The 15,681-nt window shown below is 36.0% G+C and overlaps 1 protein-coding gene across 1 annotated transcript in view; it reads left to right on the top strand.

Moving 5' to 3' along the window:
- The window catches only part of STAG1 (stromal antigen 1), a 415,995-nt gene that overhangs the window by 310,777 nt on the left and 89,537 nt on the right, over positions 1-15,681 (top strand). Inside the window, exons 13-14 of the mRNA XM_047782999.1 lie at positions 5,316-5,423; positions 9,033-9,147. Of these exons, the coding sequence (XP_047638955.1) occupies positions 5,316-5,423; positions 9,033-9,147 (223 nt within the window). The remainder of the gene's footprint in view (positions 1-5,315; positions 5,424-9,032; positions 9,148-15,681) is intronic.

The following is a 15,681-nucleotide window of genomic DNA, read 5'->3' as shown; positions in this document are numbered from 1 at the left end:
AGTTTGATTAGGTGCCATTTGCATATTTTTGTTTTTACATATTACTCTAAGAGGTGGATCTGAGAAGATGTTGCTGTCGGTTATGTCAGAGAGTGTTTGGCCTATGTTTTCCTCTAAGAGTTTGATAGTGTCTGGGCCTTGTATTTAGGTCTTTAATCCATTTTGAGTTTATTTTTGTGTATGGTGTTAGGGAGTGTCCTAATTTCATTCTTTTCCACGTGGCTGTCCGGTTTTCCCAGCACCACTTATTGAACGGGCTTGTCTTTTCTGCATTGCATATTCATGCCTCCTTGGTCATAGATGAGTTGGCTGTAGGTGTGTGGGTTGAATTCTGGGCTTTCTGTCCTGTTCCACTGAGCTATATTTCTGTCTTTGTGCCAGTACCGTGCGGTTTTTGATGACTGTTGCTTTGTAGTATAGTCTGAAGTCCGGGAGCCTGATTCCTCCAGCTCCATTTTTCCTTTTCAGGATGCCTTTGGCTATTCTGGGTCTTTTGTGTTTCCAAACAAACTTTAAAATATTTTGTTTGAGTTCTGTCAAAAATGTCCTTGGTAATTTGATAGAGATTGCACTGAATCTGTAGATTGCCATGGGTAGTATAGACATTTTGATAATACTGACCCTTCCAATCCAAGAGCATGGTATGCCTTTCCAACTATTTGTGTCATCTTCGATTTCATTCATCAGTGGCTTGTAGTTTTCAGAGTACAGATCTTTTGTCTCTTTAGGTAGGTTTACTCCTAGGTATTTTATTCTTTTGGATGCGATGGTAAACGGGATTGCTTCCCTAATTTCATTTTCTGCTCTTTCATTGTTAGTATATAGAAATGCCATTGATTTCTGTGTATTAATTTTATATCCTTCGACTTTGCCAGATTTGTGGATGAGCTCTAACAGTTTTCTGGTAGAGTCTTTAGGATTCTCGGGGTATAGTATCATGTCATCTGCAAGTAGATATAGTTTTACTTTTCTTCCTTTCCAATTTGGATTCCTTTTATCTCTTTTACTTCTCTGATCTCTATGGCTAGGACTTCCAAAAATATGTTGAAGAGTAGTGGCGAGAGCGGACATCCTTGTCTTGTTCCTGATCTCAGCGGGAATTCTTTCAGCTTTTCACCATTGAGAAAGATGTTAGCTGTGGGTTTGTCATATAAAGCCTTTATCACGTTGAGGTAGGTTCCCTCTGTGCCCACTTTCTGAAGGGTTTTTTTTTATCAGAAATGGGTGTTGGATTTTGTCAAAGGCTTTTTCTGCAGCGACTGATGTCTCAGTCTTATATCCTGCTACTTTGCTGAAATTGTTGATCAGTTCGGGTTTCAGGATTGAGTCCTTAGGGTTTTCTTTATATGGTATCATATCATCTATATACAGTGACAGTTTTACCTCTTCTCCTCCGATTTGGAAACCTTTTATTTCTTTTGTTTGTCTGATTGCTGTGGCGAGGACCTCCAATACAATGTTGAATAACAGAGGTGAGCGTGGGCATCCTTGTCTTATTCTAGATATTAGTCTGAAGGCCTTCAGCTTTTCTCCATTGAGTATTATATTTGCTGTGGGTTTGTCGTAAATGGCTTTTATTATGTTAAGGTATGTTCCTCTATACCCACTTTGGTAAGAGTTTTGATCATGAGTGGATGTTGGGCTTTGTCAAATGATTTTGCTGCATCTATCGAGATGATCATGTGGTTTTTGAGTTTTCATTTGTTAATATGTTGTATGATGTTGATTGATTTGCGTATGTTGAACCATCCTTGTGAACCTGGGATGAATCCCACCTGGTCATGGTATATAATCTTTTTTATATGTTGTTGGATTCAGTTGGCTAAAATTTTGTTGAGAACACTCTTGGTATTTCTGAGAACAGTTCCCCAGAGTGGACACACCCTCCTCTGGCTATTTTCTTTGTGACTCAGCCCCTGATTTTCAAGTTCCCAGTGTTTTTGAGTTTTTGCCCTAGAGGTCGTCTTGTTAGGCAAAATGCCTCTTAAGATCAACCAGGCTGGCTCCTTTTAAGTATTCCATCTGACCTAAAGGAAACAGCAAGAAAGTATGGTTTTTTCCTCCATCTGTTAATTCTTCTTTTGGTTTGGAATATTTTCCTTTAGCTTCTGAGCTTGGGTTACTGAGATATCTTGTTAAATTTATTTTCCTGTGGGTTCAGTTTTTTCCTGAGGGTGTTAGCTAATTTAGCTATTGATATATGTATAATTGAGTGAAGAGGTTAAAACTTAGGCCTTCTTGAGAGGGAGAAAGACTATACTTAAAAAAAAAATGCTTCTTGGAGTTCCTACAGTGGATCAGTGGGTTAAGAAGCCAACAGAGCCTCCCTGAGGTTACGGGTTTAATCCCTGGCCTCACTCATTGGTTTAAGAATCCAGTGTTTCCACAAGCTGCTGGCATAGGTTGCGGATGCAGCTGTGATACAGTGTTGCCATGGCTGTGGAATAGGCCTGCAGCTGCAGCTCCAATTCGACCCCTAGCCCAGGAACAGCCATGAGCTGTGGGTACGGCAAAAAAAAAAAAAGCTTCTAATGTGTTTTCTGTATTTGATATCCAGGTCTTTTTCATTCATCCCTTATATTGTGATTCAGCTACCTTCTTTAAATTTTATGTTTATTTGTCAAATCTCTCATTCTCCTCCTAATCTCTTGTGGCATCTCTAGGACTGAATTCTGGAGAATAGGTTTATACCCTAACATCTTGTCAAGACCCTGTACAGATCAAGAATTCTGTGTGTGTATGTGTGTACAGTTCATTTTTTTATATTAAAGTGTAGTTGATTTACAATATGCCAATTTCTACTGTACAGCAAAGTGACCTCAGTCATATATATATGTATTCTTTTTTTTTTTTGTATTCTTTTCCATCATGGTCTGTCCCAGGATATTGGATATAGTTCCCTGTGCTATACTGTGGGACCTTATTGTTTATCTATCTTAAATGTAGTAGTTTCTATTTACTAACCCCAAACTCCCAGTCCATCCCACTCTCTTCTCCTTTCCCCTTGGCAACCACAAGTCTGTTCTCTGTGCCTGTGTATCTTTCTGTTCTGTAGATAGGTTCATTTGTGCCGTATTTCAGATTCCACATATAAGTGATATCATATGGTATTTGTCTTTCTTTTTCTCACTTACTTCACTTAGTGTGAGAATATCAAGTTGCATCCATGTTTCTGTGAATGGCATTATTTCATTCTTTTTACGGCTAAGTAGTATTTCATTGTTTATATGTACCACATTTTCTTAATCCATTCATCTTTGAATGGGCATTTAGGTTGTTTCCATGTCTTGTCTGTTGTGAATAGTGCTGCAGTGAATATAGGGGTGCATAACATATAATCTTTTTTGAATTATAGTTTTGTCTTGATATATGCCCCAGAGAAGGAGAAGGATTTTTTGTTGTTGTTGTTCTACTTTGTAGGGCCACACTGTGGCATGTGGAAGTTCCCAGGCTAGGGAACTCCCTCATAGAACTTAGTTCTGTATTTAGTTTCCTGAGGAACTCCTATACTGTTTCGCATAGTGGTTGTACCAATTTACATTTCTACCAGCAGTGTTAGAGGGTTCCCTTTTCTCCACACCCTTTCCAGCATTTGTCATTTATAGACTTATTAATGATGGGCTTAGTGACTGGCATGAGGTGGTAACCTCATTGTAGTTTTGATTTGCATTTCTCTAATAGTTAGCCATATTGAGCATCTTTTTATATGCCTCCTGGCTCATCTGTATTCTTCTTTGGAGAAATGTCTATTTAGGTCTTCTCCCTATTTTTCTATTGGGTTGTTTGGGGTTTTTTGTTGTGAATAGTGCAAGTTGTTTGTGTTTTTGGAGATTAAGCCCTTGTCAGTTTCATCATTTGGAACTATTTTCTCCCATTTTATAGGTTGTCTTTTCAGTCCTTTTATGGTTTTCTTTGCTGTGCAAAAGCTTTTAAGTTTGATTAAGTCCCATTTCTTTATTTTGATTTTTATCTCTACCGCCTTTGGAGACTGACCTAATAAAATATTTGTATGGTTGATGTTAGAGATTTTTTTTTTTTTGGTCTTTTTGCCATTTCTAGGGCCACTCCCACGGCATATAGAGGTTCCCAGGCTAGGGGTTGAATCGGAGCCATAGCCGCCAGCCTCTGCCAGAACCACAGCAGTGCAGGATCCAAGCCGCATCTGCAACCTACACCACAGCTCACGGCAACGCCAGATCCTCAACCCACTGAAGAAGGCCAGGGATCGAACCCACAACCTCATGATTCCTAGTAGGATTCGTTAACCACTGAGCCACAACGGGAACTCTGAGAATGTTTTGACTATGTTCTCTTTTAAGTGTTTTATAACGTCATGCCTTATGTTTAAGTATTTGAGTGTGTAAGCCCAAGAACTCCATACATTATATGTAATCCTATCACACATTTTTAATCGTGTTAATTATCAGGAAATAGATGTTCTCTTTTTGAGGGGAAAAAAATACTTAATGATACTTCCCAGCAAACCAAGAAAAGCTTCAAATTTTAAGAATACATGAGTATGGAGTTCCTGTCGTGGCTCAGTGGAAATGAATCTGACTAGTATCCAAGAGTGTGCGGGTTCAATCCCTGGCTTTGCTCAGTGGGTCGGGGATACAGCATTGCCGTGAACTGTGGTGTATGTAGACGTGGCTTGGATCCCAAGTTGCTGTGACTGTGGTGTAGGCTGACAGCTGTAGCTCCGATTGACCCCTAGCCTGGGAACTTCCACATGCTGTGGGTATGGCCCTGAAAAGCAAAAACAAACAAACAAAAAGAATACATGAGTAGAAAGGTGGGAAATTTGTGTTAGTAGCAGAGTGGTTGTGACTAGTGAATCCATTTTATATAGAAAGAAGACTAAATAGTATTGTAAGTATTATGATAAAATATAATGTAAATAGACAATTCTGGAAAGAGGAGTTACGTAACACAGTAGTAATTTAACTTTATGAACTTTATGAAACAGGCCTATTTAACTTTATGCCCAGGCCTATTAATAAAAGGTTTATGCACATTTAAGGAAATTGAGTTAAATTGAGGTAATACAAATCACAGTATTAATAGTCATTATCAATGGGTATGTATGGGAAGAAATGTGGACATTTTCTTGTTTTATCTGTACTTTCTGAATTTTAAATAAAAATTAGCTGTCTTTTATTATTGAAGAGAAATACTACTTTCAAAAGTTGGACTAAAAGAAAAAAATAACATCATTATACCTTAAGATTTTGTAAAGAACTTTACAAAGTTTTAATAAAGGTAGAACTGACAGTAAACACTTGTTTTGGCTCAGTGTTACTTTCTGAATTTTTCAGTGGAAGTGAAGAAGCTCTTTCCAATGAAGACTGTGAAAATGTTTACCACTTGGTATACTCAGCACATCGCCCTGTTGCTGTGGCAGCTGGAGAATTCCTTCACAAAAAGTGAGTTAATTATCTCTGAAACCAGGTTCCAGTTTGATTTTTTGTTTTATTGTTGTTTTAGAGTTAATAAAAGAAACTAGTAGTGAATGAAAACAGTAATAGAAATGGCCATTGCAAATTCTGGGGGTTGTAATACTCTCACAGTCTCTGTGCTTATCATGAATCATATCCCTGAGAATGTTGTCCCTTGTGACATATTCCTTTGACTTACAATCTGTAAGGATAATTCTCAGCTAGGGGTGTGAGTGGAGAATGTAGAAGTGCTTAAGGTTTCTAAAAGCTCTCTTAAGTAATTGATACTTTATTTGACCACATTTTTTGCCTTTTAAAATTCTGAGTTCTCGTATCTTACCTTCTCAACATTGGTAATCTAAAATAGTCTTTAAAATACCTCCCAGTTTTTTGTTTTTTACATCATTCTGTCTATGAGGATGTGGATTGTTTTAATCAGTAATCCATTATGATGCTGAAAATTATATATGCAGTTGCAATTTAACTTAAAAGCAAAACCTCACCAATATTTTTTGAAAAACATAGAGGTAGTGAGAGATTATGAATGTAACTAAACTTTCTTATTAAATATATTTTTGGTGGTCTACTCTATATGTTCTATAATTTATTAGTAGATTAATTCATTCTTAAAATATATTCTTGGGCAGGGGGATGTTTTGCTTTCTGATTTTGTTTGTAGATTGAACTTAGTGACTTTGGCGGGTGACCCAGAAGTCCATTACATGTAGTAATTTGTGATTATGCTAAGCACAGATGTAAATCACACACTGGGAAACTGTTAGAAATAGATGATGAGCAGCCCTGGCTCGCCATCCAGCATCAGCAACTCAGTGCTACAACCACAAACTCTTCTTTACTCAGTGTTACCTCTCAAAGTGGGAAAAATTGTTACTTTGTGGGAAAGTTTTCTTTTCTTTTCTTTTCTTTTCTTTTTTTGCCTTTTCTAGGGCCGCACCTGCGGCTATGGATGTTCCCGGGCTAGGGGTCTAATCAGAGCTGTAGCCACCAGCCTACACCACAGTAACACCAGATCCCAGCCGAGTCTGCGACCTACACCACAACTCAAAGCAACGCCAGATCCTTAACCCCCCTGAACGAGGCCCAGGACCAAACCCACAACCTCATGGTTCCTAGTCAGATTCGTTAACCACTGAGCCACGGCAGGAGCTCCTGGAAAAGTTTTCTTTAAGAAGGATGCTGGCTAGTAGTGCATACTGGTAATGAAAGTGAGGAAAAAAGTCAAGATTTTCAGGCATGACCTTTAAAATAAAATATTGAATTTGCCTGTTCCTCTAACATCATTGGCTAATACAGAATAGTGCTGTTTCCATATTCATCTGAGGTGTTGTCTGACTCAAATGTCCTTCCTATTTTATTATATTCTAATTAGTCTCTATTCTCCACTTAACTTTTCAAAAAACTTTGTGTTTCTAAAAAGAATTTATTGATTCTATTTTCAAAGAAAAGATAGACTAAAAAAGTTGGTTATCCGTAGAATAGAGGCCATAAACTGGCAGCATTGGAGTCAGAAAGAGCCCTTGGATAAATTTAATTTTAACTATCTTATATTTTTCTAAGTTTGAAACACTTGCTAAAAATTTTTAATTATTAATTTTCATATAAATTCACAAGTATTATAAGCCTCTATATAATTTTTCCTTCATAAAAATGAATCCCATTCCTATGCAAATGGAAGCCTTACTTCATCAGCTTATTTTATGCCCCTGCCCTGGAGATAGTTTGAGAAATTTTGATTCTTAATAATCTCTTTGAACATCCACTATGTAATATCGTGATCTTTTAAAATCCTAAAACATAACCTGTAAATTAGCCCTAGGAATTCCATGATAAAGTTGTTTTTGTTTTTTTTTTTTTTTCTTTTAATGTATGTGGACTTGCCATGGTACGGTGAGGTTAAGAATCCACTTGTAGCAGATTGGGTTGCTGTGGAGGTGTGGGTTGGATTCCCAGCCTGGCACAGTTGTGGCTATGACTCAGATTCGGTCCCTGGCCCAGGAACTTCCATATGCTGCGGGTGCAGCCATTAAAAAAAAAAAAAAATTGCGTGCATGCACATACACTTAGTCTGTTTTGTAATCTAATGTATTAAGCTATATTAAGCATGCAAAAAGTGGTACAGTGTATCTGAAATGAATATTTTAATGTCATCCAAAGTTCTACATTTTTTTTTTTAAAAAAAGCTAACCCTTCTGTACCTTATATTTATATACAGTGATTTCAGTTGTTCAGATTTGTACATTTTAGTTTGAAGGATGCTCATATTTTCCATTTGCCCCCCACCTCTGAAAGCCACCCAAATAAACAAAACTCTCTTAAACCAGTCTGATAGCTGTGCAGATGTACCTTCAAGCTAATACTCTATAGTCTTCTCCCCCCGCCTGTCCTTTCTCTCCAAGTACTTAATTTCTCTATACTCATTTTCCTCTTGAAATTGGTTTATATTTTATGTCACATGAAATTGTTCTTATTTTGTTATTTTGCCTCTCATCTGAGAGCTGTATGTCTGAGCTAGCGCACTCTGTATCCCTATTCCTAGACCATTGTTTTTCCTTATAACACCGGAGATGATATATATTGATCTACCATTTATCTCCATCCACTAGAGCGAGAGCTCAGTGAGAATAGGGATTTTATTTTTGTGCAGTATTATATCCATTTTACCTAGAGAAATACCTGGGAATGAGACATCTTTAAGGAGTTCCTGTCGTAGCTCAGTGGTTAACGAATCCGACTAGGAACCATGAGGTTGTAGGTTCAATCCCTGGCCTTGCTCAGCGAGTTAAGGATCCAGCGTTGCCGTGAGCTGTGGTGTAGGTTGCAGACGCGGCTCGGATCCCACGTTGCTGTGGCTCTGGTGTAGGCCAGTGGCTACAGGTCTGATTAGACCCCTAGCCTGGGAACCTCCATATGCTGCAGATGCGGCCCAAGAAATGGCAAAAAGACAAAAAAAAATTTTTTAAAAAAGACGTCTTTACTAATCCTTAAATTTTGTTAGAATAAATCTTAACAGATTAAAAATTTTTAGTCATTTCTTTGCTATATTTTAGATGTTTTGTGACTTTTTTTAAGTTTAATGTTTGTTTCATTTACTCAATACTGTCGGGTTAATAAATAGTGTTTCTAGGTAATAGTCTAATAAACAAAAAATAATGGAAGTGCAATCACGATTAAAAGTATGATTTTTACTATTATTGCTGGAGCATCTGGTTAAATTCCGTAATTACTTGACTGTGAAATGACTAAGAAAATAGAACTCAATTGAAAATTACATATTTTAATATCTATCATACAGAATAAAAAGTTTGTATTTTTCATAAGGATTTGAACATTGATTAGTCATCAGTAAAAAAGCCTTTATGCTATATATAGTTGAACTGCATGAAATTGTTCAGATCTAACCATGTTTTTGACCTATAAATATGTCAGCTACATACTTATGTTGAAATAAATCAGTAATCTGATCTCTGTCACTGTTTCTTTTATTTTCTTAACACTGAAATAGTTTATACATTGAAGGAAAGGACTAAAATTCATATACATGTAAATTTGTAATGTTGTTTTATTATATATTTCCAGGCTGTTTAGCAGACATGACCCACAAGCAGAAGAAGCACTAGCAAAGAGGAGGGGGAGAAACAGTCCAAATGGGAACCTTATTAGGATGCTGGTTCTTTTCTTTCTTGAAAGTGAGGTAAATTTTTAACGTAATTATGTTTTTAGTATTAGATTATATTTTAAATAAAACTCATTTCATTGATTGTAATTAATGATATTTTTCAATCAAATGAAGACCAGCGTGTGTCTTAAAAAATTGCCTCCATGGATTTTCTGATTATGGGCTCGGTACTCTACATTTTATGTGACTATGTATGCAGGTGTGAATTAACACTGAATATATGCTACCAATTTTCAAGTTTATAGTATTACAACACTGCGTACTTATTTAATGTTGCTTGTTTTCCTTGATTTTTTTTTTTTTGTCTTTTTGCCATTTCTTGGGCCGCTCCCAGGCTAGGGGTTGAATAGGAGCCATAGCCTCCAGCCTACACCACAGCCACAGCAACGCGGGATCCGAGCCGTGTCTGCAACCTACACCACAGCTCACGGCAACACTGGATCCTTAACCCACTGAGCGAGGCCAGGGATCGAATCCACAACCTCATGGTTCCTAGTCAGATTCATTAACCACTGAGCCACGATGGGAACTCCTTTCCTTGAATTTTTGCATGTAGCTTTTTAAATTATATTATTTCAGAAGTTTGTGAACATTGTCAAGGTGTTACACTTGTTAGTTTTTTCCCATCTGAAAATTGTATTATTTAAGGAGAAAGAAAAATACGAATTTAAATGTAAATTAATGGTTTACAAACTCCATAGCAGTATTTCCATGTTAGTTATCATATAAGCAATTAACATTCATAATATATATCTATCAGAATCTGTTTACACAGGCAAACTTTGGTTTGCCCACTAAAGTGTTTTTTGGTGTTAGAACTGCTGATATGACATTGGAGGAATGATGAACTAAACATAAAGAGCCCCTGAATGAATAAACTCCTTGGCTTAGAAGTGAGTGAACAGAGTTGCAAAAAAAAGTGGTAACAAGAATTGCAAAAAAAAAAAAAAATCTAGAAACTAGGACCCTGAACTTTGGGAAAAAGTATTTTTGGTCAATGTCCATTTGAATAAAAATTTAGAGACCATGTGACTGCTCAAGTTTGAAAGTGCTAGAGAAACACTGCAGGAATGAGGAATAGAGAGACAAACAGACTGTCTATAAGAAAATTAAAATCAAAAAGAAGTGAAAGAACTTAGTGGAAAGCATAGGGTTGGGGCAAGCAGGACTGGAAAAATGGTAAAGGAATTGCCTATAAAAACTAAGTGGGTTGGGAACAGATAGAGAAAGAATAAAGTCAGAACCAATACCAGTTGGAGTATCGCATTTGGGTAAATGATGTGTTTTAAGAACAGTATTTTAAATAGGTATACAAATTACATAGGGAGCTTGTTAAAATGCCAGTTCCTATTCAGTAGCTCTGGGTTGGGGTCTGAGATGGTATGTTTCTAACAAGCTCCTGGGTGGTGTTTATGCTTCTGGTTCAGGGACCACACTTTTCATGCTACAGGTCTAAAACATTATTATCTTTAACAAGGCAAGTGTGGGTATACTGTGGGGTAAAATACAGATGGTTGTGACTTTTTAGGTAAAACATTAAATATGTCATGAATATCACAGTTATGATAGACTATTCAAATTAAACTCTTAGCCCTTTATGTTTTTAAAGAAATGGGATTAAAAGTATTTAGCACCCATCAAGTCCTGTTTAAAAATTTGACTTTAATAGAAACTATATTCAAAAATTGATAGGGATGAGACATGAGTATACTGTTTAAACTGCTGAAAAGTTTAGGGAATGTAATGATCAAGCTAATTGAACTTTATTATTAATTGAAGGAAAATGTTTTGGATCTCTAAAAGCCCAAGAATCTTACTTTTCAATATATTAAAAGGCATAAGTACTTAATTTTACACAATTTCATTTGATTTAAAGTAGTAATTTATAGTGTATATTACTGCTCTATTTTCAAATGGTATTACTATTTTCATGTGTTTGCTATTTACTAAAATGTTATAAGAATATTAAAATATATTTCCCAATTCTCTGTGGTGTTTTTATCAGTTGCAAAAGCATCTGCAAATTATACTTAAGGTTTCTAGTTCATATATGACCATAATATTGACTTTATATAGGTTTCCTATGTTTTACAAGAAACATTATTAAAATGTCTCTTGTAATACAGGTGTACCTGGAATTAAATGCTTATTAAAGCTATTCTTATAATAGGGTGGGATTCTGATTGTCCTACTCTGAATTCGCCTTTGTTTTACTGTGTTCTAACCTGTTATAATTATATACTTACATATATGTTTTGTTTTTTCTTCTTATGCTTTTTGGGACCGGACTGTAGCATGTGGAAGTTCACAAGCTAGGGGTTGAATTGAAGCTGCAGCTGCTGGCCTACACCACAGCTACAGCAACATGGATCCAAGCCACATCTGCGACCTACAAAGCTGGATCCTTAACCTACTGAGTGAGGCCAGGGATCAAACCCGTGTCACCATATGTTTACTAGTCAAATTCGTTACTCTTGAGCCACAGAGGGAATTCCCCATAGTAATATTTTAGTAATAGATTCATAAAAAGTTGAATTGAAAGAGACCTAGAAATCATTGAGTTAAATAAGTTCAGTTTATAGGTGAATTATAAGTCAGTTAACTAGAATTTATTGAACTGATTATCATTCCTATTGCTTTGTGGTACTGGAATGTTAAATAGTAAGATTTTAGTAATAGAATTCTAAAATGTTGAAAGAGGTTTGCAGTCTATGGAGTAGTCATCCTCTTTTATATGTAAATTATAGGTGAAAGAGTGGAAATCAAGAGATCTGCCTACACTAGTTATTTTTTTTTCTTTTTGTACCACAGTGTAACATCACAAACTTTTTTAAAGCCATCGCAAACTTTTTTGCAGTCATTGGTTTCAAGTGACAAAATACCTTGTATATTTGAGATACACATCTAATGGGAGGATAGATGGTACTTGCACATGGTGAGCCCAGATTTCCCTGTAGGTAATGTGACTATAGTACTTACTGTACAAACTGTGGTGCTTTTCAGAGTGACCAGGATGGTATTAATAATTACTCCAAAAGAGTAATCATAACTTAGAACATTTCTGCACAATCTAGAAGTCTCATCACCGTCCTTCTAGGCATATGGAATGATGAGGCTAATTAGGACAGTCATTTAAGATAGAAAATTAGCAGACATATTATTGACATAACCAGGAAATCTCCCCTGAGTAGTAACTTTTTTTTAATTTGTTCTTCAGAATTAACCAATTACTGGCTCTGTTTCAGCAAAGAATAAAACCCAGCATAAGGGTTTATAAAACCCATAAAAAAATTTTGGGCTTAATGATTTGGGATGGTTATTTGCATTCTAAATAATTTTTCATAAAAGAAATACATGTAAGATTCTGTTGTATGGTAAGATCCTTTAGTGTATTTAACTATTTGACAAGAAGTTAGCAAGGAGAAAAAACATGAGGTAAAATATTGAGTAACCTTTGAAGCTAATTAAAGATAAATGGGTACACACCCAGAAAAATTGTAATTTAAGTCACCAGGAAAATGAATGCATTTGTTACAGACCAGATTAGAGGAAACCCTATAAAGTAAATATACTTAGATATAGCAGAGTAAAATTCACCTACACATAAATATAATTTTAATTTCTATTATGTAATTTATAAATAAATTTTAATGTAATTCCAATTATCTTTTTTGCTGTATAATGATTCTGTCCAATAATGAACTACCTTTTTTGTTCATCTAGTTTCTAAGGAGTACAAGGAATTCTTGCAGATACCTGTTTTCATGCTGCTTTTTTAAAATTATGATACCAAAAACTTTTTTTAGAAAATGTTTGTTTCATTTTTAGGGTTTCAGACACTTTTTTTTTTCTTGCTTTTTAGGCCTGCATTTGTGGCATATGGAAGTTCCCAGGTGAGGGGTCATATTAGAGCTGCAGCTGCTAGCCTGCACCACAGCCATAGCAATACAGGATCTGAGCTATGTCTGAGACCTACATCACAGGTCGTGGCAATGCTGAGTCCTTAACCCACTGAGTGAGGCCGGGAATTGAACTTGCATCCTCACGGATGCTAGTCAGGTTTATTTCTGCTGAGCCACAATGGGAACTCTCTGAGTTAAATTTTAATATGCCTTGTTCAAGACATAGAACAATGCCAGTGCTTAAAAATCCCAATGCTAGTGGAATTATACTATTTAAAGTCTTCAATTGTGCCAGCAACTCATCCAAATAAAGAACGCATGCTAAATAAGTCAAGATGAATAAAATATTACCAGTTCACCAGAACAGTGAGAAATTTGTGGATGCTATAAAGTAAATGACAATTAGAGTTAAATAACCCATACCCTACATGAGACAAAAATAGAATTTTTTTGAGATTTTTTTTGATAGAAGTCTGAAATACACCAAAGTCTAGCAGCAAAGGCTAGTGATAGCTATCAGTAGTAATTAAGTTGCTGCCCTTTAGCTGTGCTTATTCCTCACTTTAGAAATGCTGGTCCAGGGGTCCCGCTGTGGCAAAATGGGATCGGCAGCACCTCTGCAACACTGGGACACAGGTTTAATCCCTGGCCTTAGGAACTCCATATGCCGCAGGGTGCCCAGAAGATTTTTTTTAAAAAGAAAAAGAGGGAGTTCCCATCATGGTGCAGTGGTTAACGAATCCGACTAGGAACCATGAGGTTGCGGATTCGGTCCCTGCCTTTGCTCAGTGGGTTAACGATCCGGCGTTGCCGTGGGCTGTGGTGTAGGTTGCAGACGCGGCTCGGATCCTGTGTTGCTGTGGCTCTGGCGTAGGCTGGTGACTATGGCTCTGATTTAACCCCTAGCCTGGGAACCTCCATATGCCATGGGAGCGGCCCAAGAAATGGCAAAAAGACCAAAAAAAAAAAAAAAAGAAAGAAGAAGAAAGAAATTCTGGTCCAGGCACTTTGGATGTGAACATTGGTCTGAGAAGAATGCAGTGAATAAATACCACCAGTTAATTTATGTCCACCAGTAGGGACAGGGAACTTTTGCACTCCAAATATCAGATGTACATCTACAATTTTAGGAAAAACCTGCCTGATTGTGGATCCCTTTTCTCCACTTTCCTAAACAACCAAGGAATCCAGGACCTTGTAATCAGACTCAAGAAAAGAATTCTCTCTACCTGTATTCTTGAGTCTGGACTCATTAATGTATATGTCCTGGCAATCAAAACACTGAAACTGAAAAAGATCAACATCAAGTAAAAGAAGCACAAGGCCCAACGTTACTGATGAGAATTTTTTAATAATATACCTAAATATAAGAAGCAATTATAAAAGATATGATTAATGAATTAGTGGAGTTATAAAAGACATGATTAATAAATCATGGTAAGAACATAATTTCTAAAATGTAAGGGTGAAGCAGATCGTTAAATGACCTGAATGGATGTAACCAAAGATTGGCTATAGATCAAGAGATTTTTCTAGGAACTAGTGCAAAAGAGGAAAGAAATGAAAAACATAAAGAGAGAAATTAAGAGACTGAAAGTTGAGATGAAGAAAGTTTATTATACTATCTAGTACAAACTCTGTAAAGAGAACACAGAGAGGGGAGAAACTAATCAAAGGATATGCAATTAAAATGTTTACTACCTATGCACTATATATTTTACATTATGCATATATTTTATATCATACATACCTATGCAAAATTTTATTTGAGGATATTTTCTAGCAAAATGAAAAATAGAAACAGTAAAATGAAAAGAATGTAAGAAATACTGATGAGCAAATAAATCTGAAAAATTAGAACTAAGTCTAAATAATATGGCTATGATCCTTATAGCACATATATAAAAATTATTCTTGGTGACCTTGGTAATGGAAAAAATAGGTTAGAAAATAAAATTGCAGAAAGCACAGATAAGATAAAGTCATTAAGTGTGCAGAGGGAATCCCGTGCCAACATTTATAATCCCAATCAATGTAAATGGATTAACATGCTTTATTAAAAAGACAGATTGTCATTTAGGGTTGAAATAAATTAAAATGTTTGCAGAACACCTTAATCAAAAATTTAACACAGGAAGTAAACTGGATAAAAGCTTATATAATTAACAGATGCTTACAGAAAGCTTGAAGGGACAGTATCATATAAGATAAACCAGAATTGAGGACCAAAGCATTAAGAGGGACAAGGGGGATATTTTATATGTATAAAAGGTGCAGTCTACCAAAAATATAATTATGAAATTTTCTATACCTATTCTACAGACATGTTTAAGTATGTCAGACATAAAAGTAAGTCTGTATGGCATAGGGTTCGTTTGTTTTTTTTAAATCATGTTGAAATAAGAGTTCCCTACCAACCTAGCAGTTAAGAATTCAATGTTGTCACTGCTATGGCTTGGCTTCAATCCCAGGAACTCCTGCATGTCCTGGGCATAGTTAAATAAATGAATAAATATATATACACACACATGTATGTATTATGGCGAAATGAAATTTATAGTTTTAACTATTATTAACTGTATTGCTTATTGGCATTAAGTACATTCACATGGATGTGCAACTCGTCCCTGCCATCAATCTCCAGAAC

The sequence above is a fragment of the Phacochoerus africanus genome, chromosome 1 (assembly GCF_016906955.1).
Source record: "Phacochoerus africanus isolate WHEZ1 chromosome 1, ROS_Pafr_v1, whole genome shotgun sequence".
Taxonomy (NCBI): domain Eukaryota; kingdom Metazoa; phylum Chordata; class Mammalia; order Artiodactyla; family Suidae; genus Phacochoerus; species Phacochoerus africanus.
Note: the sequence above shows the minus strand (reverse complement) of the source record. Positions and strands in the feature narration are given on the sequence as shown.